This window comes from Balaenoptera ricei, chromosome 10, assembly GCF_028023285.1.
Source record: "Balaenoptera ricei isolate mBalRic1 chromosome 10, mBalRic1.hap2, whole genome shotgun sequence".
NCBI classification, from domain to species: Eukaryota; Metazoa; Chordata; class Mammalia; order Artiodactyla; family Balaenopteridae; genus Balaenoptera; species Balaenoptera ricei.
Genome location: NC_082648.1, coordinates 6,836,459 through 6,862,470, shown reverse-complemented (window position 1 = coordinate 6,862,470; position 26,012 = coordinate 6,836,459). Strand labels below are relative to the sequence as shown.

The 26,012-nt window shown below is 40.5% G+C and overlaps 1 protein-coding gene across 1 annotated transcript in view; it reads right to left on the bottom strand.

Moving 5' to 3' along the window:
• Positions 1–337: 337 nt before the first annotated feature.
• LOC132372819 (antigen WC1.1-like) overlaps positions 338–26,012 on the bottom strand; it is a 44,247-nt gene continuing 18,572 nt past the window's right edge. Inside the window, exons 5-15 of the mRNA XM_059934936.1 lie at positions 20,495–20,590; positions 20,102–20,416; positions 18,706–19,020; positions 11,092–11,133; positions 10,686–11,000; positions 10,358–10,390; positions 9,628–9,765; positions 9,117–9,209; positions 8,761–8,844; positions 8,088–8,234; positions 338–571 (exon numbers count right to left, since the gene is read on the bottom strand). Of these exons, the coding sequence (XP_059790919.1) occupies positions 519–571; positions 8,088–8,234; positions 8,761–8,844; positions 9,117–9,209; positions 9,628–9,765; positions 10,358–10,390; positions 10,686–11,000; positions 11,092–11,133; positions 18,706–19,020; positions 20,102–20,416; positions 20,495–20,590 (1,631 nt within the window). The 3' untranslated portion in view covers positions 338–518. The remainder of the gene's footprint in view (positions 572–8,087; positions 8,235–8,760; positions 8,845–9,116; positions 9,210–9,627; positions 9,766–10,357; positions 10,391–10,685; positions 11,001–11,091; positions 11,134–18,705; positions 19,021–20,101; positions 20,417–20,494; positions 20,591–26,012) is intronic.

The window sequence follows — 26,012 nt, the reverse complement described above, 5'->3', positions numbered from 1 at the left end:
TCAAATTCCCGGGTCTATAGGGGGAGGAGGTGCCAAAATTACGTGAGGAGAGATGATGTAATTAGGATAGAACATTTCTGGAATATTCAAGTGCTGTTACTATGAGGTCATCTTGGGAGGAGATGAACCTCAACTCTGGATTCAGCATCTCCCTCAGTTTGACCACAGGTCTCTCACCTAGGGTTTCACTCAGGAGAAGAAAATATATATCTGGATGAAAGTGACTAGGGGATGAATACTATAAAAGTAGTTTGGGTTAAAGTGTCTAGATGTTCACAAAAATTTCTGAACAACAAAGAACTTATATGAAAGGACCAAAGTATTTATTATTGGACAATTTACATAAAAATGGAACACAAGTCAGCATTATCCTATATGGACACAAGCAGTGATATTTTTTGAACCTCAAGTTTGGACCAGAATGTAACAGGAGTTTCAATAGACGTGTATTTGTTCTTCAGATGGAATTCCACTGCTTCCAAATGCAGCATCCTCATTTCCAAGCTCATATTCTTCGGTCAGGAGTTTCTCCTTTCCCAGATCTTCTTTCCTGGAGGAACGTGAAAAAAACCTGCAATAGCAAATTTAGGCCCTGGTTATGATTATGACTCAGACTAAACAGAGCCCTCTAGAGGCATCAGAATCAGGGGCAAAGCGAAAACACAGCACTCCTGGCGAATCAGATTGAGATCATTTCTGCACAATATAAAACACATCAGGGGGCTTCCCTGGTGGCGCAGTGGTTGAGAATCTGCCTGCCAATTCAGGGGACACGGGTTCGAGCCCTGGTCTGGGAAGATCCCACATGTCGTGGAGCAACTGGGCCCGTGAGCTACAATTACTGGGGCTGCGCGTCTGGAGCCTGTGCTCCGCAACAAGAGAGGCCGCGATAGTGAGAGGCCTGCGCACCGCGATGAAGAGTGGCCCCCGCTTGCCGCAACTGGAGAAAGCCCTTGCACGGAAACGAAGACCCAACACAGCCACAAATAAACAAATAAATAAATTTTTAAAAAACCACACACATCAGGAAAAGCATATTAGATACAAACTTTTTTTTTAAACATCTTTATTGGAGTATAATTGCTTTACAATGGTGTGTTAGTTTCTGCTTTATAACAAAGCGAATCAGTTTTACATATACATATGTTCCCATATCTCTTCCCTCTTGCATCTCCCTCCCTCCCACCCTCCCTATCCCACCCCTCTAGGTGGTCACAAAGCACCGAGCTGATCTCCCTGTGCTATGCGGCTGCTTCACACTAGCTATCTATTTTACGTTTGGTAGTGTATATATGTCCATGCCACTCTCTTACTTTGTCACGGCTTACCCCTCCCCCTCCCCATATCCTCAAGTCCATTCTCTAGTAGGTCTGTGTCTTTATTCCCATCTTTTTTTTTTTTTCTTTTTTTTTTTAAAGCTTTTTTTTTTTTTTTTTAATTTTATTTATTTATTTATTTATTTATTTATTTATGGCTGTGTTGGGTCTTCGTTTCTGTGCGAGGGCTTTCTCTAGTTGCGGCAAGCGGGGGCCACTCTTCATCGCGGTGCGCGGGCCTCTCACTATCACGGCCTCTCTTGTTGCGGAGCACAGACTCCAGACGCGCAGGCTCAGTAGTTGTGGCTCACGGGCCTAGTTGCTCCGCGGCATGTGGGATCTTCCCAGACCAGGGCTCGAACCCGTGTCCCCTGCATTGACAGGCAGACTCTCAACCACTGTGCCACCAGGGAAGCCCCTTTATTCCCATCTTGCCACTAGGTTCTTCATGACTTTTTTTTTTTTTTTCCTTAGATTCCATATATATGTGTTAGCATACTGTATTTGTTTTTCTCTTTCTGACTTACTTCACTCTGTATGACAGCCTCTAACTCCATCCACCTCACTACAAATAGCTCAATTTCATTTCTTTTTATGGCTGAGTAATATTCCATTGTATATATGTGCCACACCTTCTGTATCCATTCATCTGTTGATGGACACTTCAGTTGCTTCCATGTCCTGGCTATTGTAAATAGAGCTGCAATGAACATTTTGGTACATGACTCTTTTTGAATTATGGTTTTCTCAGGGTATATGCCCAGTAGTGGGATTGCTGGGTCATATGGTAGTTCTATTTTTAGTTTTTTAAGGAACCTCCATACTGTTCTCCATAGTAGCTGTATCAATTTACATTCCCACCAACAGTGCAAGAGTGTTCCCTTTTCTCAACACCCTCTCCAGCATTTATTGTTTCTAGACTTTTTGATGATGGACATTCTGACTGGTGTGAGATGATATGTCATTGTAGTTTTGATCTGCATTTCTTTAATGGTTAATGATGTTGAGCATTCTTTCATGTGTTTGTTGGCAATCTGTATATCTTCTTTGGAGAAATGTCTATTTAGGTCTTCTGCCCATTTTTGGATTGGGTTGTTTGTTTTTTTGTTATTGAGCTGCATGAGCTGCTTGTAAATTTTGGAGATTAATCTTTTGTCAGTTGCTTCATTTGCAAATATTTTCTCCCATTCTGAGGGTTGTCTTTTGGTCTTGTTTGTGGTTTCCTTTGCTGTGCAAAAGCTTTTAAGTTTCATTAGGTCCCATTTGTTTACTTTTGCTTTTATTTCCATTTCCCTAGGAGCTGGGTCAAAAAGGATCTTGCTGTGATTTATGTCATAGAGTGTTCTGCCTATGTTTTCCTCTAAGAGTTTTATAGTGTCTGGCCTTACATTTAGGTGTTTAATCCATTTTGAGTTTATTTTTGTGTATGGTGTTAGGGAGTGTTCTAATTTCATTCTTTCACATGTAGCTGTCCAGTTTTCCCAGCACCACTTATTGAAGAGGCTGTCTTATCTCCATTCTATATTCTTGCCTCCTTTATCAAAGATAAGGTGACCATATGTCCATGGGTTTATTGCTGGGCTTTCTATCCTGTTTCATTGATGTATATTTCTGTTTTTGTGCTAGTACCATACTGTCTTGATTACTGTAGCTTTGTAGTATAGTCTGAAGTCTGGGATCCTGATTCCTCTAGCTCCATTTTTCTTTCCCAAGATTGCTTTGGCTATTCTGGGTCTTTTGTGTTTCCATGCAAACTGTGAAATTTTTGTTCTACTTCTGTGGAAAATGCCATTGATATTTGACAGGGATTGCATTGAATCTGTAGATGACTTTCAGTAGTATAGTCATTTTCACAATGTTGATTCTTCCAATCCAAGAACATGGTATATCTCTCCATCTATTTCTAACATCTTTACTTTCTTTCATCAGTGTCTTATAGTTTTCTGCATACAGGACTTCTGGCTCCTTAGGTAGGTTTATTCATAGGTATTTTATTCTTTTTGTTGCAGTGGTAAATGAGAGTGTTTACTGAATTTGTCTCTCAGATTTCATCATCAGTGTATAGGAATACAAGAGACTTCTGTGCATTAATTTTGCATCCTGCTACATTACCAAATTCACTGATTAGCTCTAGTAGTTTTCTGGTAGCATCTTTAGGATTCTCTATGTATAGTATCATGTCATCTGCAAACAGTGACAGCTTCACTTATTCTTTTCCGATTTGGATTCCTTTTATTTCTTTTTCTTCTCTGATTGCTGTGGCTAAAATTTCCAAAACAATGTTGAAAAATAGTGGTGAGAGTGGGCAACCTTGTCTTGTTCCTGATATTAGTGGAAATGGTTTCAGTTTTTCCCCATTGAGAATGATGTTGGCTGTGGGTTTGTCATATATGGCCTTCATTATGTTGAGGTAAGTTCCCTTTGTGTCTACTTTCTGGAGAGTTTTTATCATAAATGGGTGTTGAATTTTGTTGAAAGTTTGTTCTGCATCTATTGAGATGATCATATGGTTTTTATCCTTCAATTTGTTAATGTGGTGTATCACATTGATTGATTTGTGTATATTGAAGATTCCTTACATTCCTGGGATAAACCCCATTTGATCATGGTGTATGATCCTTTTAATGTACTGCTGGATTCTGTTTGCTAGTATTTTGTTGAGGATTTCTGCATCTATGTTCATCAGTGATATTGGTCTGGTGTTTTCTTTTTTTGTAACATCTTTGTCTAATTTTGGTATCAGGGTGATAGTGGCCTCGTAGAATGAGTTTGGGAATGTTCCTCCCTCTGCTATATTTTGGAAGAGTTTGAGAAGGATAGGTGTTAGCTCTTCTCTAAATGTTTGATAGAATTCGCCTGTGAAGCCTCTGGTCCTGGGCTTTTGTTTGTTGGAAGATTTTTAATCACAGTTTCAATTTCAGTGCTTGTGATTGGTCTGTTTGTATTTTCTATTTCTTCCTGGTTCCGTCTTGGAAGCTTGTGCTTTTCTAAGAATTTGTCCATTTCTTCCAGGTTGTCCATTTTATTGGCATAGAGTTGCTTGTAGTAATCTCTCATGATCCTTTGCATTTCTGCAGTGTCAGTTGTTACTTCTCCTTTTTCATTTCTAATTCTATTGATTTGAGTCTTCTCCCTTTTTTTCTTGATGAGTCTGGCTAATGGTGTATCAATTTTGTTTATCTTCTCAAAGAACCAGTTTTTAGTTTTATTGATCTTTGCTATTGTTTCCCTCATTTCTTTTACATTTATTTCTGATCTGATCTTTATGATTTCTTTCCTTCTGGTAACTTTGGGATTTTTTGTTGTGCTTTCTCTAATTGCTTTAGGTGTAAAGTTAGGTTGTTTATTTGAGATTTTCCTTGTTTCTTGAGGTAGGCTTGTACTGCTGTAAACTTCCCTCAAGAACTGCTTTTGCTGCATCCCATAGGTTTTGGGCTGTCATGTTCATCGTCATTTGTTTCTAGGTACTTTTTGATTTTCTCTTTAATTTCTTCAGTGATCTCTTGGTTATTTAGTAGCATATTATTTAGCCTCTATGTGTTTGCATGTTTTACAGTTTTTTTCTTGTAATTGATATCTAGTCTCATAGTGTTGTGGTAGGAAAAGATACTTGATAGGGTTTCAATTTTCTTAAATTTACCAAGGCTTGATTTGTGACCCAAGATATGATCTATCCTGGAGAATGTTCCATGAGCACCTGAGAAGTGTATTCTGTTGTTTTTGGATGGATTGTCCTATAAATATCTATTAAGTCCATTTTGTTTAATGTTTCATTTAAAGCTTGTGTTTCCTTATTTATTTTCATTTTGGGTGATTTGTCCATTGGTGAAAGTGGGGTGTTAAAGTCCCCTACTATGGTTGTGTTACTGTCATTTTCCCCTTTATGGCTGTTAGCATTTGCCTTATGTATTGAGGTGCTCCAATGTTGGGTGTGTAGATATTTACAATTGTTATATCTTCTTCTTGGATTGATCCCTTGATCATCATGTAGTGTCCTTCTTTGTCTCTTGTAATAGTCTTTATTTTAAAGTCTATTTTGCCTGATATGAGAATTGCTACTCCAGCTTTCTTTTGATTTCCATTTGCATGGAATATCTTTTCCCATCCCCTCACTTTCAGTCTGTATGTGTCCCTAGGTCTGAAGTGTGTCTCTTGTAGACAGCATATACATGGGTCTTTTTGTATCCATTCAGCCAGTCTATGTCTTTTGGCTGGAGCATTTAATCCATTTACATTTAAGGTAATTATCGATATGTATGTTCCTATTACCATTTTCTTAATTGTTTTGGGTTTGTTATTGTAGGTCTTTTCCTTCTCTTGTGTTTCCCGCCTAGAGAAGTTCCTTTAGCTGGTTTGGTGGTGCTGAATTCTCTTAGCTTTTGCTTGTCTATAAAGGTTTTAATTTCTCCGTCGAATCTGAATGAGGTCCTTGCTGGGTAGAATAATCTTGGTTGTAGGTTTTTCCCTTTCATGACTTTAAATATGTCCTGCTACTCCCTTCTGGCTTGCAGAGTTTCTGCTGAAAGATAAGCTGTTAACCTTCTGAAGATTCCCTTGTATGTTTTTTGTTGCTTTTCCCTTGCTGCTTTTAATATTTTTTCTTAGTATTTAATTTTTGATAGTTTGAGGATTATGTGTCTTGGCATGTTTCTCCTTGGATTTATCCTGTATGGGACTCTCTGCACTTTCTGGACTTGATTGACTATCTCCTTTCCCATATTTGGGAAATTTTCAACTATAATGTCTTCAAATATTTTCTCAGTACCTTTTTTTTTTCTCTTCTTCTTCTGGGACCCCTATAATTCAAATGTTGGTGTGTTTAATGTTCTCCCAGAGGTCTCTGAGACTGTCCTCAATTCTTTTCATTCTTTTTTCTTTATTCTGCTCTGCAGTAGTTATTTCCACCCTTTTATTTTCCAGGTCACTTATCAGTCCTTCTGCCTCAGCTATTCTGCTACTGATTCTTTCTAGAGAATTTTTAATTTCATTTATTGTGTTGTTCATCATTGTTTGTTTGCTCTTTAGTTCTTCTAGGTCCTTGTTAATCATGTCTTGTATTTTCTCCATTGTATTTCCAAAATTTTGGATCATCTTTACTATCCTTACTCTGAATTCTTTTTCAGGTAGACTGCCTAGTACCTCTTCTTTTGTTTGGCCTGGTGGGTTTTGTTTTTATTATTATTCAAAGAGAAAGTCACAAAAATTATAATCATCCTCATCAGTTCACTCAGTCCCATGTAATTAATTTTTTTTTTTTCATCTTGATCTTTTGGTGGTCTGGTGGGTTTTTACCTTGCTCCTTCATCTGCTGCATACTTCTCTGTCTTCTCATTTTGTTTAACTTACTGTGTTTGGGGTCTCCTTTTTGCTGGCTGCAGGTTCGTAGTTCCTGTTGTTTTTGGTGTCTACCCCCGGTGGGTAAGGTTGCTTCAGTGGCTTGTGTAGGCTTCCTGGTGGAGTGTACTGGTGTCTGTGTTCTGGTGGATGAGGCTCAAACTTGTCTTTCTGGTGGGCAGGACCTCGTCCAGTGGTGTGTTTTGGGGTGTCTGTGACCTTATTTTGATTTTAGGCAGCCTCTCTGCTAATGGGTGGGGTTGTGTTCCTGTCTTGTTTGTTAGTTGTTTGGCATGGGGTGTCCAGCACTGGAGCTTGCTGATCATTGGGTGGAGTTGGGTCTTAGCATTGAGATGGAGATCTCTGGGAGAGTGCTCGCCGATTGATATTATGTGGGGCTGGAAGGTCTCTGGTGGAGCTATGTCCTGAACTCGGCTATCCCACCTCAGAGGCTCAGGCCTGACACCCAGCCAGAGCACAAAGACCCTGTCAGCTACATGGCATAGACAACTGTGGTAAAAGTCTAACTGGTGTCTTGGATTTTTCTTTGCTGGGTGATTTATCCGAGCCAGGTTCCCTTTGTCAGAAACACAGCAAGCTAAAACGCTGAGACATCCGAGGTTTGCAGCGAAGACAGGGCTTATTCACAAGGCAGCCAAAGAGAAGACAGGAGAATAAATCTCAAATCTGGCTCCCGGAAGACAAGGGGCTGGGGTATTTATGGGATGAAGAATAACACAGCAGAGCTGTCTGAGGCATAGGAATTGTGGGGCGCATGGGGATCTTGGGGAAAGGTGATTTGCGGAAAAGGTGTGGTAGGTGTGGTAATCACCCGTTCTGCGCAGGTGTAACTAAGCTACAGGCCTCTAGTTTCAAAAAACCACAGTGCATCTTAAATTATCAAAATGCTTCACAAATTCCAGTACTGCAATATCTTTTTTGAAATCTCTAACTACCTTTCATGTATGAGACAGCATGAAGATGTAGTCAAAACAGTTGTTCCATTTTTGGATTCAGTAAATATGCTCAATTAATCTATAAGCCTTTTTTTCTTTTTTGGCTGCACTGCACCACTTGCAGGATCTTAGTTCGCCTGCAGGGATTGAACCCAGGCCCCAGCAGTGAAAGAGCAGAGTCCTAACCACTGGACAGCCAGGAAATTCCCTAATCTGTAAGTCTTAATGCAAGCACATCACTCATAAAGTGAAAAATTTAGGTCGCACAATTTGGAGACATATATCCCAAGAACATAGAGTGATTCCTCCCTCCCAAGTAGTCTGACAGCATTAAAGATGACATATGTTAGTGGTGATCCTATCAAACACATGAACTCATCCAAATTTTGAATCTCCAGAAAGGATGGGCGTTGAGGAGCTCAAATTCACCCTCTCCAGGACAGAGACCAAAGATTACAGGAGATCAGCTAACCCCACTCACCTGTCTGAGAGGCCGTCACCCCGTTCTCCTTCTCTGGGGGCACTTCCCCCTCACTCCTCAGAGAGGCAGGAGGAGCCCCAGGCACTGGTACCTCTTCAGCATCATCATAACCCTCACCAGCGTCATCAGTCCTCTGCTCTGGGGGTTCTAAGGGCAGAAAAGGGGGTCAGATAAAACCACAGTAAAAGGGTTGGCCTGGGAAATACCTAAGATCCCTTCTGACCCAAAGTTTCTGAGCTGCAAAATAGAGGCACCAGTCACTCCTTGTTTCAACAGATTTTTCCTAAGGCCATATTTCATTTTGATGTGCCCATAAACCAAAACAATGACGTTCAAAATCTCAATATTTCTTGTTTAAAACTACATATCTCAAAGCAACTTTACACCAATGAGCGTTACTAAAATAGTCCAACAAATTATGCTTTCCAGATATTAATTTTTAAAACAATGTGTGCCTGTTGTGACTGAATGAGTGTGATTCTGGACACAGAGAGCCCAGCCCCAATCTGAGACATGGCAGAACAGCCAGGGAAGGGGGAGGATGGGCCCCATCTGGACCCAAGGGATCCCTCTAATCCCAGTCAAAGGAAGACTGTTCCCTTTGCATCTCGTCTCTATAAGGGAAATTCTCCCTCCCCCCAACACCCAGCCGAGGCAGGTCCACCTCTACTACCTGGAGTGGACTTATAGTCACTATTGCCCTCACCATCCACAGAGTCATATGGCAGTTTGGTCAAAGAGTCATCTGACAGGAACCCTAATGTGGAGAAAAACATCACACAACAAACAGAACGACCCTCCCCACCTGTGTGAGGCTGAGAAGAAACGCAGGGACAGGCTTGGCTTCTGCAGTTTAGAGGGAGGCTGGGACCTCACAGGGGCTCTGTAGCGGCCAGCCTGCCGCCTTTGGAGGGGCTGCCTCTGTGAGCCTGGGGCAGATGTGGGGTCTGTGGTTGCTGAGAAGATGGCTCACAGCCAGTGGGGGGCTGACAGCCAGAGGTCCCAGGAGGACAAGGCAGAGGTACCCACCTGGCCTGCCCAGAAGATCCTCCTTCGGTGTCACAAGGTAATCAAGCTCCTCGTACATGGCCTCAGCAAGAGCATCTTCAAAACCGGATACGGCTGAGAAAACCACCAGCAGGTCAGAGATTGCCACCCTAGACACCATGAACCCCCAAGCTAACCCTTCATTTCCCCTATGCTCACAGGTGGAAAAACCCTCAGGGCTGCCGGGACCTGCGCAGAGTCTCCCACGCCATGTACCATGTCTGTACCTTCTGCCTTTGTCCGACCCTGAATCCACAGCTCAGCCCCAACTCTTTCTGGTCTCACAGAAGAGGCCATGACTTATGAGTGTTCACACCTCAGTCCTAAGAACCTCTGTGTATTCAGCCCTTAGAGTTTAACGTGAAGCAGATGGAGTTCTGCAGACTAAAGGGGGAAAGAACAAAGACCTGGCCCAAGTTTCCCCTCCTCACACCTGGCCCCATTTCCTGCCTCCACACGCTTTCCATGGTACCCAGTACCCCCTGCAGCCCACCTCTGCGCTCTGCTCTCCATCTGAGCAGCTGAGTCACCAGGATGACGAGGACCAGGAAGAGAAGGGCCCCCAAGATGAGGCAGAGGATCCCAGGCAGGGAGAAGATGCCAGGGATAGGATATGAGCCTGGTCTGGTCCCTAAGGGTAACAAGGCAAGAGGGTTTGGAGAAGGTCATGGGCACAGAGAAACTCCCTATGCCAACCTTTCCAGGGAGCACTGGACAGTAAAGTCCCAGCCTGAGACACAACTGGATTGACAATGATTGGGCTCCCCTAGGTCTTGCCCTGGGGTAATTCAATACCACTCCAGCCAGTGTGGCCCAAGGGAGAGCTGGGGATTATTAGGGAGCGTCCCTGCTGAGGACCCAGCCTCTGAGTACCCAGCTTACAATTGCATCCCTTCCCCTTGGGCTTCATGAGACCAGAGCATCACACAAGTCCTGGGACTGGCACCTAGCTGATGAGGAGCAACACGCAAGGGCAGGTAGGAAAACGCTAGATTCTGCAACACAAGAACCAGCCTCCCTTGGGCCTCGGGCATGAGAAACTTCTGGCACCCTGAACCAAGGCACGGGATGTTTCCCGAGGAAAATGCTCTGGTTCCTCCCCACCAGCCAGTGGCTTCTCAGGATCTTTCCTCTCCTGAGTTGGCTAATTCTGCCAGAGAGTCCACAGAACAGGTCCCAAGACTCTGAATATTCTCCCCTACCCAGGGATTGTAGCACAGTACCTGCTGTAGTGGGGGGTAATGTTGTTCTTCCACCTAAAGAGAAAAACAGGAGTTTGGAGCACAGGAATTGGCCAGAATGCATGGGAGCCCATTTCTCCCTCCTGAGCCCTGAAATCACCCCTCAGTCACCACAGCATCAGTGCTGAATCTTCCCAGCTCCCCCTTCCTAGATCACCACAGCATCAGTGCTGAATCTTCCCAGCTCCCCCTTCCTAGATCATAGCTACAGTACCTGGATGCTTTCTGAATACAAAAATTCCCCAGCCCAGCCCACTGCTCCAGCACTGCCCCAGCTCAACCAGCGTGGAACCCAAGCCCCTCCACTGACCCGAGCACCTCACTCCAGCATCCTCCTCGTGCTTGCAGTCGTTCTGCCCCCAGGGCTCCGCAGCACAGTCCCACAAGGAGGACTCCCGGCCCCCGCACCGCACCTCGTCCAGCCAGATGCTCCCATTTCCGGGGCCAAATGCTGCGTCCCTCACGGCTTCCAGGGCATGGCCACAGCCCAGCTGCTGACACACCACCTCGGCCTCTGCCAGGCTCCAGGAGTCATCACACACTGTGCCCCAGGAGCCGCTGTGCCAGACCTCCACCCGCCCTGAGCACACGGTGTCTCCTCCCCTGAGCTGGAGCTTCTCTTTGTCTGAAAAGACAGCAGCCCCTCCTGTTACTGCCCCTGGTGGGAAGGAAGGAGCCCCTGGGAGCCACAGGGGAGGAGGGAGGGGCTGACGTACCTGTGCAGGGGGCAGCAGTTGGACAGGTCTTAGGTCTCCTTCCTGCAGAAACAAACAATGGGAAGTGCTGAATCAGGGACAGCTGGGGGTGGTCTTGTCCCCACGCAAAATTATCTAAGGTCCTTGGCTCAGTCCAAATGACAAGTGAAAACACATGCTTCATAATCTAATGGGATGAGGCATTCACTGGATCTTATCACCAGCTGAAATAACTTTACGTTTTTGCCTGTTTATCACTCTCCACATCCCACAACAAATACATACACAGACATCTACAAATACACACAAACACACACACAAACACACTCCTGAATGAAAGCTCCACTAGAGGAAAGACCCTGCATATATTACTCATCTTTTGGCTATTAAGACAGTACCTTGCACATTGTATGCATTCATTCAACAAGGATGTATGGAGAACTTTCTCTGAATACTATGATAAGGGCTTGATATTTAATGAGTGAATGAATAGATGAATAAAACCCAGTGAAATACAATTTTTTTGAATTCTTGCTAATTAGTAAAACAATAAAGCATATACAAATTAATATTAATGATTTACAGTAATAGAGAAGAGATATTTAAAAAATAATAAGTCCAGAATCACAGAAGTAATTTGTATTCAATATTACATTTATACTTTTTAAAAGGAAATTATATAACAGATTCTAAACTTTTCTTATCCATTTTTCAGTATGACATATGGACAAGCAAAGAGATTACTATAAGAAGAGGACATTTTTTTAAAGGAATAGAACAAGTAGAATTTAGAGAAAGATAGATAAGTAGAAAAACAGCTGGGTAGTAAGTGTCCAGGAGGCACAAATAAATATACTGAGAAAAACTATATTAAGAGGACGCAGAGATAAAAAACACAGAACCAAAAAAAAAAAGCACATAAAAGTATTGAAGACAAAGAAAATAGACATACACGCCAAGACACATCTTAATCAAACTATCAAAAATTAAATACAAAGAAAAAATATTAAAAGCAGCAAAGGAAAAGCAACACATAACATACAAGGGAATTCCCAGAAGGTTAACAGCTGATCTTTCAGCAGAAACTCTGCAAGCCAGAAGGGAGTGGCAGGACATATTTAAAGTGATAAAAGGGAAAAACATACAACCAAGATTACTCTACCCAGCAAGGATCTCATTCAGATTCGACAGAGAAATTAAAAGCTTCACAGACAAGCAAAAGCTAAGAGAATTCAGCACCACCAAACCAGCTTTACAACAAATGCTAAAGAAACTTCTCTAGGCAGCAAGTACAAGAGAAGGAAAAGGCCTACAATAACAAACCCACAACAATTAAGAAAATGGTAATAGGAACATAAATATTGATAACTACCTTAAATGTAAATGGATTAAATGCTCCAACCAAAGGACATAGTCAGGCTGAATGGATACAAAGAAAAGACCCATATATATGCTGTGTACAAGACCCCACTTCAGACATAGGGACACATACAGACTGAAAGTGAGGGGATGGAAAAAGATAGTCCATTCAAATGGAAATCAGAAGAAAGTTGGAGTAGCAATTCTTGTATCAGACAAAATAGACTTTAAAATAAAGACTATTACAAGAGACAAAGAAGGACATTACATAACGATCAAGGGATCAAACCAAGAAGAAGATCTAACAATTTTAAATATATATGCACCCAACATAGGAGCACAATACATAAGGCAAATGCTAACAGCTATAAAAGGGGAAATTGACAGTAACACAATCATAGTAGGGGGCTTTAACACCCCACTTTCACCAATGGACAGATCACCCAAAATGAAAATAAATAAGGAAACACAAGCTTTAAGTGATACATTAAACAAGATGGACTTAATTGATATTTATAGGACATTCCATCCAAAAACAACAGAATACACTTTCTTCTCAAGTGCTCATGGAACATTCTCCAGGATAGATCATATCTTGGGTCACAAATCAAGCTTTGGTAAATTTAAGAAAATTGAAGTCGTATCAAGTATCTTTTCCGACCACAATGCTATAAGACTAGATATCAATTACAGGAAAAAATCTGTAAAAAATACAATCATATGGAGGCTAAAAAATACATTACTAAATAACCAAGAGATCACTGTAGAAATCAAAGAGGAAAGCAAAAAATACCTGGAAACAAATGACAATGAACACACGATGACCCAAAACCTATGGGATGCAGCAAAAGCAGTTCTAAGAGGGAAGTTTATAGCAATACAATCCTACCTCACGAAACAAGAAACATCTCAAATAAACAACCTAACCTTACCCCTAAAGCAATTAGAGAAAGAAGAACAAAAAAACCCAAAGTTACCAGAAGGAAAGAAATCATAAAGATCAGATCAGAAATAAATGTAAAAGAAATGACACAATACAATGATCAATAAAACTAAAAGCTGGTTCTTTGAGAAGATAAACAAAATTGATAAACCATTAGCCAGACTCATCAAGAAAAAAAGGGAGAAGACTCAAATCAATAGAATTAGAAATGAAAAAGGAGAAGTAACAACTGACACTGCAGAAATACAAAGGATCATGAGAGATGACTACAAGCAACTCTATGCCAATAAAATGGACAACCTGGAAGAAGTGGGCAAATTCTTAGAAAAGCACAACCTTCCGAGACTGAACCACGAAGAAATAGAAAATATAAACAGACCAATCACAAGCACTGAAATTGAGACTGTGATTAAATATCTTCCAAAGAAAAATAGCCCAGGACCAGAAGGCTTCACAGGTGAATTCTATCAAATACTTACTAACTAACTAACTTACTAACTAAGAGCTAACACCTATCCTTCTCAAACCCTTCCAAAATATAGCAGATGGAGAAACACTCCCAAACTCATTCTATGAGGCCACCATCACCCTGATACCAAAACCAGACAAAGATGTCACAAAGAAAGAAAACTACAGGCCAATATCACTGATGAACATAGATGCAAAAATCCTCAACAAAACACTAGCAAACAGAATCCAACAGTAAATTAAAAGGATCATAAACCATGATCAAATGGGGTTTATCCCAGGAATGCAAGGATTCTTCAATATATACAAATCAATCAATGTGATACACCATATTAACAAATTGAAGGATAAAAACCATATGATCATCTCAATAGATACAGAAAAAGCTTTCGACAAAATTCATCACCCATTTATGATAAAAACCCTCCAGAAAGTAGGCACAGAGGGAACTTACCACAACATAATAAAGCCCATATATGACAAACCCACAGCCAACATCATTCTCAATGGTGAAAAACTGAAACCATTTCCTCTAAGATCAGGAACAAGACAAGGCTGTCCACTCTCACCACTATTATCAACATAGTTTTGGAAGTTTTAGCCACAGCAATCAGAGAAAAAAAGAAATAAAAGGAATCCAAATTGGAAAAGAAGAAGTAAAACTGTCACTGCAGATGACATGATACTATACATAGAGAATCCTAAAGATGCTGCCAGAAAACTACTAGAGCTAATCAATGAATTTGGTAAAGTAGCAGGATACAAAATAATGCACAGAAATCTTGCATTCTTATACACTAATGATGTAAAGTCTGAAAGAGAAATTAAGGAAACACTCCCATGACCATTGCAACAAAAAGAATAAAATACCTAGGAATAAACCTACCTAGGGAGATGAAAGAAGTGTATGCAGAAAACAATAAGACACTGATGAAAGAAATTAAATATGATACAAACAGATGGAGAGACATATTATGTTCTTGGATTGGAAGAATCAATATTGTGAAAATGACTATACTACCCAAAGCAATCTACAGATTCAATATAATCCCTATCAAACTACCAATGGCATTTTTCACAGACCTAGAACAAAAAATTTCACAATTTTTATGGAAACACAAAAGACCCTGAATAGCCAAAGCAATCTTGAGAAAGAAAAACAGATCTGGAGGAATCAGGTTCCCTGACTTCAGACTGTACTACAAAGCTACAGTAATCAAGACAATATGGTACTGGCACAAAAAACAGAAATATAAATCAATAGAACAGGATAGAAAGCCCAGAGGTAAACCCACACACATATGGTCAGCTTATCTTTGATAAAGGAGGCAAGAATATACAATGGAGAAAAGACAGCGTCTTCAATAAGTGGTGCTGGGAAAACTGGACAGCTACATGTAAAAGAATGAAGTTTTAAAACTCCCTAGCACCATACACAAAAAAAACCTCAAAATGGATTAAAGACCTAAATATAAGGCCAGACACTATGAAACTCTTAGAGGAAAACATAGGCAGAACACTCTATGACATAAATCACAGCAAGTTCCTTTTTGACCCAGCTCCTAGAGAAATGGAAATAAAAGCAAAAATAAACAAATGGGACCTAATGAAACTTAAAAGCTTTTGCACAGCAAAGGAAACCACAAACAAGACCAAAAGACAACCCTCAGAATGGGAGAAAATATTTGCAAGTAAAGCAACTGACAAAGGATTAATATCCAAAATTTACAAGCAGCTCATGCAGCTCAATATCAAAAAAACAGACAACCCAGTCCAAAAATGGGCAGAAGACCTAAACAGACATTTCTCCAAAGAAGATATACAGATTGCCAACAAACACATGAAAGAATGCTCCACATCATTAATCATTAGAGAAATGCAGATCAAAACTACAATGACATATCATCTCACACCAGTCAGAATGGCCATCATCAAAAAATCTAGAAACAATAAATGCTGGAGAGGGTGTGGAGAAAAGGGAACACTCTTGCACTGTTGGTGGGAATGTAAATTGATACAGCCACTATGGAGAACAGTATGGAGGTTCCTTAAAAAACTAAAAATAGAATTACCATATGACCCAGCAATCCCGTTACTGGGCATATACCCTGAGAAAACCATAATTCAAAAAGAGTCATGTACCACAGTGTTCATTGCAGCTCTATTTACAATAGCCAGGACATGGAAGCAACCTAAGTGTCCATTGACAGATGAATGGATAAAGAAGATGTGGCACATATATACAATGGAATATTACTCAGCCAAAAAAAAAGAAGTGAAATTGAGTTATTTATAGTGAGGTAGATGGATCTAGAGACTGTCATACAGAGTAAAATAAGTCAGAAAGAGAAAAACAAATACCGTATGCTAACACATATATATGGAATCTAAAAAAAAGAAGAAAAAAAAAGAAATGGTTCTGAAGAACCTAGGTACAGGACAGAAATAAAGACACAGACGTAGAGAATGGACTTGAGGACACGGGGAGGGGGAAGGGTACGCTGGGACGAAGTGAGAGAGTGGCATGGACATATATGCACTACCAAAATAGATAGCTAGTGGAAAGCTGCCGCATAGCACAGGGAGATCAGCTCGGTGCTTTGTGACCACCTAGAGGGGTGAGATAGGGAGGTTGGGAGGGAGACACAAGAGGGAGGAGATATGGGGATATATGTATATGTATAGCTGATTTGCTTTATTATAAAGCAGAAACTAACACACCATTGTAAAGCAATTATACTCCAATAAAGATGTTAAAAAAAAGAAAACATAAATTCAAAACAATGCAAGAAAACAGACATATACACAGTATTTGTCATAAAATATCAGAATTGGTATATCCTTTCTGTATTATACTATCAAACCTCCTACCCTAAGTAGTAAGACATCACTAAAAATGATGTAAGGAACTCTTTTGTATGGTTGCTCATGTTCAGGATTGGAGAACTCACTACTTCTCAATCCATTGTGTTTGATCATAGAAAGTTATCATCAAAATAAGGTCTTATTGTTTAATATCCCTTCAACCTTCCACAGGAACCAGAAAAAGATGTGGAGAGAGGCAAGGAAGGGAGTGAGCTTCTGCCTTTGCAATATCTATTGTCACACTCCCCCTCGGCTGTGGATTTCAGGCAACTCCTAGCACATCATCCGGGGTATACCAGAATGGTGTGTGCATGCGCGCGCGCGCGCGTGTGTGTGTATGAAATAGTGGGGGGGAAACAAAGGGGAATGAAAAAAAAAAGGGTGAATGAAGGGAAGATCCTGTGAAACTGCAAAAGAAGGAAGTAAGGAAAGGATGGAGGGAAGGAAGGAAGTTGAAAGGAACCAGGAGTAAAGCGACTGTCATCCTTATTTCAGACTTCAAATGTTTTAGGATGAGACTTGTGAGCTCTTACAGTTTATTGGTCTTGGAATTTCTCTATGATTTGGCTTTAGTTTAATAGTCAAGTTATTGAAAAATCCCGGCATTTTCTATCTAGATATGAAGACAATTGGAAATAATTAGTCCTAGAAAGTAATTTGACAATATCTATTAAAATTTGTGTGTGATTATCTATGTACATACAAATGTATATGTGTGTGATATATATATATATATATATATATATATATATATATATACACCCTTTTATCTAATAATATCAACATTGGGAGTAATCCTAAGTAATAAACTCAGCAATATATAGAGATACATGTACAAAATGCTTACCACAAAATTGTTTGTCGAGGGGAAAAAAATTTAAAACAATTGACCTACCAGTAAACAGGCAAATGGTAATATGAACTGGAGTACCAACCTCTCATTAATGAAATATTATGCCATTGTTTTACAAGAGTTAGAGCTACCTGAAGGAATATCCATGATATATTATTAAGTGATAAAAAGCAAATTTAATGATAATGTGTATGATAGAATCCCAATCTTGTAAAAATAAATAACAATACACCATCAACATAAACTCTTTTATGGGTATATGTGTTTGGATATAAATATGATAATGGAGGAATGTGAAAAATAGCATATATCAGTCCATTAATCTTGTTTACATCAGGAGGATATGAGTGGACAAGAGGCCATGGGATGTGATTCATTTATCTTTTTACATTTTATATGTCTTCTCTGTTTACAGTAAGTAAGTAATGTCTTTGTAATGTAGATGAAAGAGAAAGGAACTGGTCTTTCTCTAGGCATAAAACAAACCAGTGGAAAGGACACAATTTCCCTAGTGCCAAGCATGCTACAAGTCCAGCAGTAGCAAATGTGGCTGATTCAGGGAAGAGACACAGAGACAGGCAAAAGGAGACATAAGGGAAGGAGGGCTGGCCATCCTTTGTGCCTCCAGTGTTCTTTGACCTGGTAGTATTGTTCTTTCCCTGGGGTATCATCACAGGGGTGAGATTCCCCTACACTGCTTGTACTGAGGGTGAACCCAAACCTGCCTCCCTGAAATCTCCATCCATCATCAGTGTCCTGCCCCCTGGAGCAGCTCTGGTGAATCTCCTCCCTCTTCCATGGGAAAGTCCTTCAAAGTCTGAGGTCAACAATTAGGCTGCATCTACTCTGGCATTTCTGCTAATTAGCCTGATTATAGACTCCCTGTGACATGGTTTCCAGTTGTGTTTTTGCACTTGGAACACATGCACCTAATCTCCATGGTATTTTTCACATAAACTGCTGTCAGCCCAGATTTCTTTACTTTTTCCTTTGAAACAATATTGGAACATATGGATTAAATCATCTTGATCCAAAATTCATTTTGTAGACTCAGTTTAAACTCATCACTTAGATCTGAAAGTACAAAATGTCACTAACAACGACCTACAAGGTTGACACAGACACACAGAAACAGACAGTAAGTCACCTGCACACGAGATATAGGCTTCCTCCTTTGGAAAGCATGAACTGTATTTCCAAGGGTCAGAAGGACATTGCCAGAGAGAGGTATCAGTTTTCCGACAGTAGATTTCATCTACCCACCGGGGTCTAGAACCTTCCCTAAGAGGAACAGAAGAGTTGAGAGTTCCACTGTCCCCACAGCCAAGCTGACTGCAGATGATGGACAAGGTGATGTCTCTCATGGGGCTGTGGCAGACACTGCCCCAGGTCCCGTTGTAGAAAACTTCCAGCCACCCAGCACACTCCTGGTCCTCGCTCACCATCCTGAGGGCCAGGAACTCTAAAATTGAAAGGGAGGAAACAGGACACAGTAAGCACCCCACTCAGTGCTCTGGGTTTTCCTCTCTTCCCAGAAGTAGTGAACAGTCATCCCCGACCCAGCTGAGGAAATACCCACCAGGTGACAAGACTGAAATCTTTCTCCTTTTTTGTCTATTTGTGTCTGTCTTTCTATTTCTACCACAATGATGTAGTGGATATGAACAGAGAGGAAGACCAACCTGGGCACCTGCAGCAGGGGGGGAGCTGAATCCTGCTTCCTGAAAAAACCTCTAAGACAGTATGTGAAAGGGACATGGAAGTGACAGACAGAATAATGGACCCCAGAGACGTCCACATCCTAATCTCTGAAACCTGTGAATACCTTATATTTCAAAAGGGACTTTATAGAAATTATTAAGACTAGGACCTTGGGATGGTGAGATTAACCTGCAATATTATGAATTAACAAAGTAAATCCAATCTAATCACATCCTAAGACCCACTATCCGTAAAACTGGAATACTCTTCCTGACTGGTTAGAAGGAGATGAGACACGGAAGAATGGTCAGAAGAGGGAATGTTGTCTGAAGAATAAGGGAGCTCCAAGCCAAGGAACGCAGGCCACCTTTAGAAATTAGAAAAGGCTGGGGAAAAGGAATCCTCCCCAGAGCCTCCAGGAAGAATGCAGCCCTGTGGACACCTGGATGTTAGCCCTCTGAGACCCTTGTCAGACTTCTAACATACAGAATTGTAAAATAATAAATTCGTGTTTTTGTAACTACTCAATATGTGGTTTCATTACAATAGCAACAGGATCTCGAGATTTTACTACCAAAGGTAACGGAAGAGTGAGCCCTGCTTTCAAGTGGAAACTGTAAGAAACAGCTCTGCCAGGAGCTATTGCTGAGAAGAAAGGACCAGAACCTCAGCAGCTGCAGGAGGAAGTGAAAGAACCTCTTCTTCACATCTGCTGGAAGGACAGGCTCCGTGGGAGGAAATTCCTGCTCTGGCCCTTTCAGGAACTCTTCCTCAGTGCTCAGACCCTCGTCCTCCAGGGTCCCCACCCCTCCTCCAGCCTGGGGACAATGTGCAGCGCAGACCTGAGCAGATGACCCCCGCATCCTCCTTGTGTCTGCAGTCGTGCCGCCCCCAGCCCTGGGAAGGGCACCTCCACACGTGGGACTCCTTTCCTGTGCAGTTCAGGTCGTCCAGCCAGATGGGCCCTGATCCCGCCCCGAAGCGAGCCGACACCGTGGCGTTGAGGGCTTCTCCACAGCCCAGCTGCCTGCACACCACGTGGGCATCGTTCAGGTCCCAGCCGTCATCACAGACGGTGCCCCAGGAGCCCTGGTGAAAGATCTCCACTCTCCCGGCGCAGCGACCGCCCCCGGCCACCAGGCGGAGCTGTCTGCTGTCTGAGGAGAGAGGAATGGGACAATGGGGCATTGACACAGGGACTGAGAAGGGTCTTCTGGTCTAGTGGGACCCCTCACCTGAGCAGTTGGCAGCAGCGCTCTCCTCTGGGGCTTCAGAGCCTGCTGGTTCAGGCACGGAGTCGTTGCACTGGGGCAGCACCTGGGTCTGGTTTCCTGCAGAAACAGTAATGATCAGAAGGTTGGTAGGGTTGGTGGTTTTTCAACATATCCACAGAATCTTTGACGTTACCTCCACTGAGAAGTGAGGTCTATGCCTCCTTCCTTTGAATATCTGCTGACCTTTGTGAGTTCCAAGAAAGCAAGAGAAGGAAGTAAAGGTAGCACTGCTTGACTTTCAGCACTAGGTCTGAAAAGTCTTGCAGCCTCCTGGGAAATCATAGGCAAGTCTACCCTCTTGAGACTCTCGTCCTGCAGAGACTGTCATGTGCAGGTCTCTGGTCACTCAGTTCAACCCAGCTGAACTTCCACCTTGCCAGGCTTGTTCATGAACCATCCTGGATCCCCAACTCAGTTGGATCCTCAGATGACTTCAGCCCAAGCTGATATCTGACTGCAACCTGATGAGACCCCAAGACAGAACTGCCAATCTGAGCACTTCCCAAATTCCAGCAAATCACGGGCAAAAATAAAAAGGAGTTTTAAGGGAAATTTTGTTCTGCAGCAATAGTAACCAAACACTTATACTCACCATGTTACTAAGTATTTACTGAAGACAAATGAAGTGTTTGTCTTCAAAAGGACTTGTATATGCATATAACATAGCATCTGTATCCATAATGGCTCAAATTTGGGATGCCACCTAAAACATGTGACATTGCTTTTGGAACAAAGTAAGAGGCAGAAGCTAAAAGGGGTGGAGGAGCTTATTAGCAGAAGCCTAACGGGCTTGGGCAATGCAGTCAATGAGGTCTTAAAGCAAGTGAGGAAAATGTGATTGGGAGCTGGAGAAAAAACACGCAGTCATCTGTGTTATGCAAACTAAAAAGGTTGCTCTAAGTGACTAGATTTTGAAATAATTTGTTATGCAGCAGCAGTAACCAGAAACCACCTTCTATCAGCCTCAGTAACTGATAGAGCAAACCAGCAAAACCAGTCAGTAAATATTTTGAATATTTGAATGGTATCGCTTAACAAACATGCATCTCAAAACCACAGAACACACCTTATTCCGAGGGCTGATGGGTCTTTTACCAAGGCTGATCATGTTATACAAAAATGCGATCCAAAATTTTTCAAAGGGTTAAAATCATTAAAAATATGGTGTTTTACTGAAGTAGAATTAAGCTAAAAACAAAAGACAAATAGTAAACCATCTGTAGTGAGGTATAATTTTCATGCAATAAAATACACTTATCTTGAATATGTTTTCATAAGTTTTGACAATTGTCTGTGCCAGTGTATCCACTACCACAATTAAAATTCAGGATATATAAATTACCCCAAAAGTTCCTATATGCTTTTTGCAACCAATAAAAGCCCCACTAACCCAGACCCAGGATCTGTCTTCTATAACAATAGATTAGTTGTGTTTTTCTAGAATTTAATAAAATCATATAAAATATAATCCTTTTTTACATGGCTTCTTTCACTCAGCATGCTTTGAGATTTATCTGTGTAGTTGGATTTATGAGTAGTTTATTCTTTCTATTGTTAAAGGTTTACAGTGTATGAATATGCCATAATTTGTTTTCCATTCTTTTGCTAAAGAAAATTGGAGTGGTTTATAACTTTTTGCTCTTTTAAATAAAGATGCTATGACTTTGCTTGCCTAAAGTTTTTGTGGACAAATCTTTTCATTCCTCTTGTGTAACAGAAATTTTGGGTGACATGGTAAGTGTATGCCTACCTTTAAAAACTTGATTTTTCCGGAAGAGTTGTCTTCTTTCACATTATTATCAGCAGTGTATGAGGGTTCTAGTGAATCAATATCCTTCCCCAAACTTGGAATTGTCAGTCTCTTTAACTCTAGCCATTCTAGCTTGTGAATTTATATCTCCTATACTTTAATTTGAATTTCCTTAATAACTAATGATATTGAGTATCTTTTCATTTACTTATTGGCCATTTGTATATCATATTTGGGGAACTGGCTTTCTTAATCTTTTGCCCATGTTTAAACTGGGTATTTCTTTTCTTATTTTTCTGCTATAAATTCTTCTCTTATTCTGGATACAAGTCCTTTGTTAGATATACGTATTGCAATTAATTTCTCCCTATCAGTTGAGTACCTTTTCATTTGCTTAATGTTTTCTTTCAAAAAGCAAATGTTTTAATTTTGATGAAAATCACTTCTCATTTTTTTAATGGTTAATGCCTTATGTGCCTTAGGAAATGTTTGCCTACTCCAGGGTCATGATAATTTTTCTTAGTTTTCTTCTTCAAGTTTTATAATTAAATTTTACATGAGACTGATCATTTATTTGAGATATTTTGATGGATTGAGGGGTTTTCTGCAGGGTGAGGTTGGGGGGAATGGGGCTTATGGTGTGAAGTAAGGATTGTGGTTCACTTTTTTCCCATGCAGATATTCAGTTAGCCAATCATTTTTTGAAGAGATTATATTTTCCCCTTTGAAATATCTTTATGCCTTTGCAGAAAATCAACTTATTATACATGGGTTTGGATCTATTACTGAACTTTATTACGTTCCATTGATCTATTAACCTATCCTTATTCAATGTCCACGTTGCTTTGGATACTTTGTAGGGAACTTGAAGTTAGGTTACTTACATTTTTGTCCTTCTTTTTCAAAATTGTTTTGTCCATTCCATTTCCTTTCCATTTAAATATATAATTTATAATTGGCTTAGAAAGTTGTATAAAAATATTGCTGAGATTTTGATTAGGATTAGATTGATTGTGTTGATCAAGTGAAGAGAATTGACAACTCTATTGAGTTTTCTAATCCATTAACATGGTGTATATATACATATATTTTTTTTTTTAGATGTTCTGTGACTTTCAATGTAAAGGCCTTTAAATATTTTGTTTAGTTTCTTCCTACATAGTTAACAGTCTTGATACTATAATAAATGGAATTTTTCCAATTTTTCCCTAGTTTTTGCTAGTAAAGAAATATCACTTATATTTGGTTTACGCCTCATTGATCATTAGAAAGACAATCTGCATACATGGACAAACCATATGTAAGTCATCAATCTGCAACCCTAAACAATGTGAACAAGCTGGTCCTGGATGTTACCAGTAGAGTTTCAAATTTTAAACAGCACATTATAATCATTTAGTTATTCCACTTTATTCAATATTTTTTCTGCTACTTTTATGATTCTTTCTTTGTCTTTGATTTTTACAGTTTAATTATAGTGTTTCTGGGAGAAGGTCTTTTTGCATCCAGATAATAAGGTGATCTATTAGCTTCATCAATGTGAATTTTCAAGCCTCTCCCCAAGTTTGAAAAGTTCACAGCTATTATTCATTTAAATAAACTTTCTCTCAGCATCTCCCTCTCTTCTCATAGAACCCTAATTACTCTAATATTTGTGTGTTAGTTGGAGACCCATAGATCACATAGGATATCTTTGTTCCTTTTTACTTATTCCTTTGGTTCTCCACTGACTGATTATTTCAAAGATTGGATCCAGTAGTCACTGAATCTATCTTGAATTTGATCTACTCTGTTAGAGATGCTCTCTATTGTATTTTTTTTCATTTCATTTATTAAATTCTTCAGCAGCAGAATTTCTGTTTGGTTCTTTTTATAACTTCTCTTTGTTAAATTTCTCATTCTGTTCATCTATTGTTTTCCTGATTTCATCAAATTGTCTTTCTGTGTTTTCTTGTATCTCATTCAGTTTCCTCAGAAGAGCTATGTTGGATCCTTTATAAGCTAGATCACAAAATTCCATGTCATCAACATGTGTCTTTGTCAGTTTTGGAAGGTTATTTTGACCCTTTGGTGATGACTACTTTCCTTGATTCTTCAAGTTCCTCGCAATTTTGCATTGCTGCTTTTGCTTTAGATGTAGCAGACACCCCATCAAATCTTTACTAATTACATTCAGGTGGTATATACTCTTCTCTGACCTTGTATAGACTCACTTGCTCCACATTTCTTGCTCCTTCTTGCAGCAGAAATCTTAAGCTTTTATGTCTCCTGGTTCTTACAACTCACCAGGCTGCTGGAAACCACTCTTCTGTTTTGCAGCATGTTGTGCTACAGCTCAAGTCTGTGGTTACCTCCTTGCCCACAGACCCTGGTCTGTTTTTTTGAGATCACTCCATTCACTGGAGCTTGCTTTCACCTCCACACTTGGGAACACACAAAAGCAGCTGTCAGGAGAGTGGCAGTAAGTGTGAGTTTAGTACTCAGGGAATTGGAGGTGCCCACAGGCCCAGGGAGGGAGATCTTTGGGTGACATTCTCCCAGAGGATTATGAATGGGCTTCCTGCTGAAGCCCTGAGCACAGTCAGCAGGAATTGCATCCCTTTTATGCCCTTTGACTTTCTTAATGATCTTTCATATCTCCTCTCTCCCCGCAGTCATGGAGGTCTGGCCCCAGAACTCTGGGTGCTGCTGGAGAGAAACTGGCTTCTCCAGCAGTACTGAGTGGACACTAGCTCACTGCTCTCCTTTTCCCCCATGGGAGACACACCACTGGCTAGTTCAGTTTTATGCTGTGTCACCTTGGGGTGAGGGGCAGCACTAACAAAATTCTTTAATCCTCTCCAATCATTCAAACTTTTTTTTTTTTTTTTGGCTCCAACAGAGTACTGAAATCTCCTCTGAGGAATCCTGGACTTCTAACAATTTTCGTAAGTGTCTGACCAAATCAGCACTTGCCAACTTTCTCCAGGTTTTCCTTGACCATGGCTCAGGGGGCTGGGACAGGTTCACTAGCTCCTGTTGGGTTCGCAGTCTGTACCAATGTCTATCTGCCTATTACTGGATGCCCAGGTGGGTGATCATCTTCCTGGTCCCTTGGTATGGGATATTGGATCCCACAACTTTCACAGAGGCACTTTTGATCATTAGTTGTTAAAAAGAGAGACAAAAAGGAGGGACATCTTACACCACCATGATGCTGGTGTCACTCCCCCTTTGCCAAGACTTTTAAACATTTAGCTAAAGTGGAGAAATTCTTTGAAAAGCACCAGTTGAAGTGACACAAGAACAAATAGAAAATCTGAAAAATCCTGATTTATTAAAAATATTGAATTTGCAATTAAACTTTTCTACTATAACAAAACCAAATAAAAAGCAAACAACTTCAGGTTCTGATGTATTTCAAATAAACAGTTAATAATATTGTGTGAAATTAAAATTTCCTGCATTTGAATGAATGTCTTTGCACTTAAGAAATACATGCTGAGATACCTAGTAAAGGAATCTGATGGGTATAGTAATTCTCACATGGTTCAGTGGGGAAAAACGCTGACTGAGGTATATACTTACTGCTTATACATTGTTCTCTATGATTATACTCAAATACCTATGTTTATTATAAAAAATATTATTCCCCTTAATGCTTCTTGCCCTGCTCTGCAAAATGAACAATGACAAAAACCATATTTCACCATGCAATATCTAACTTTTGAGGTCAATTTTCCCTCAGTC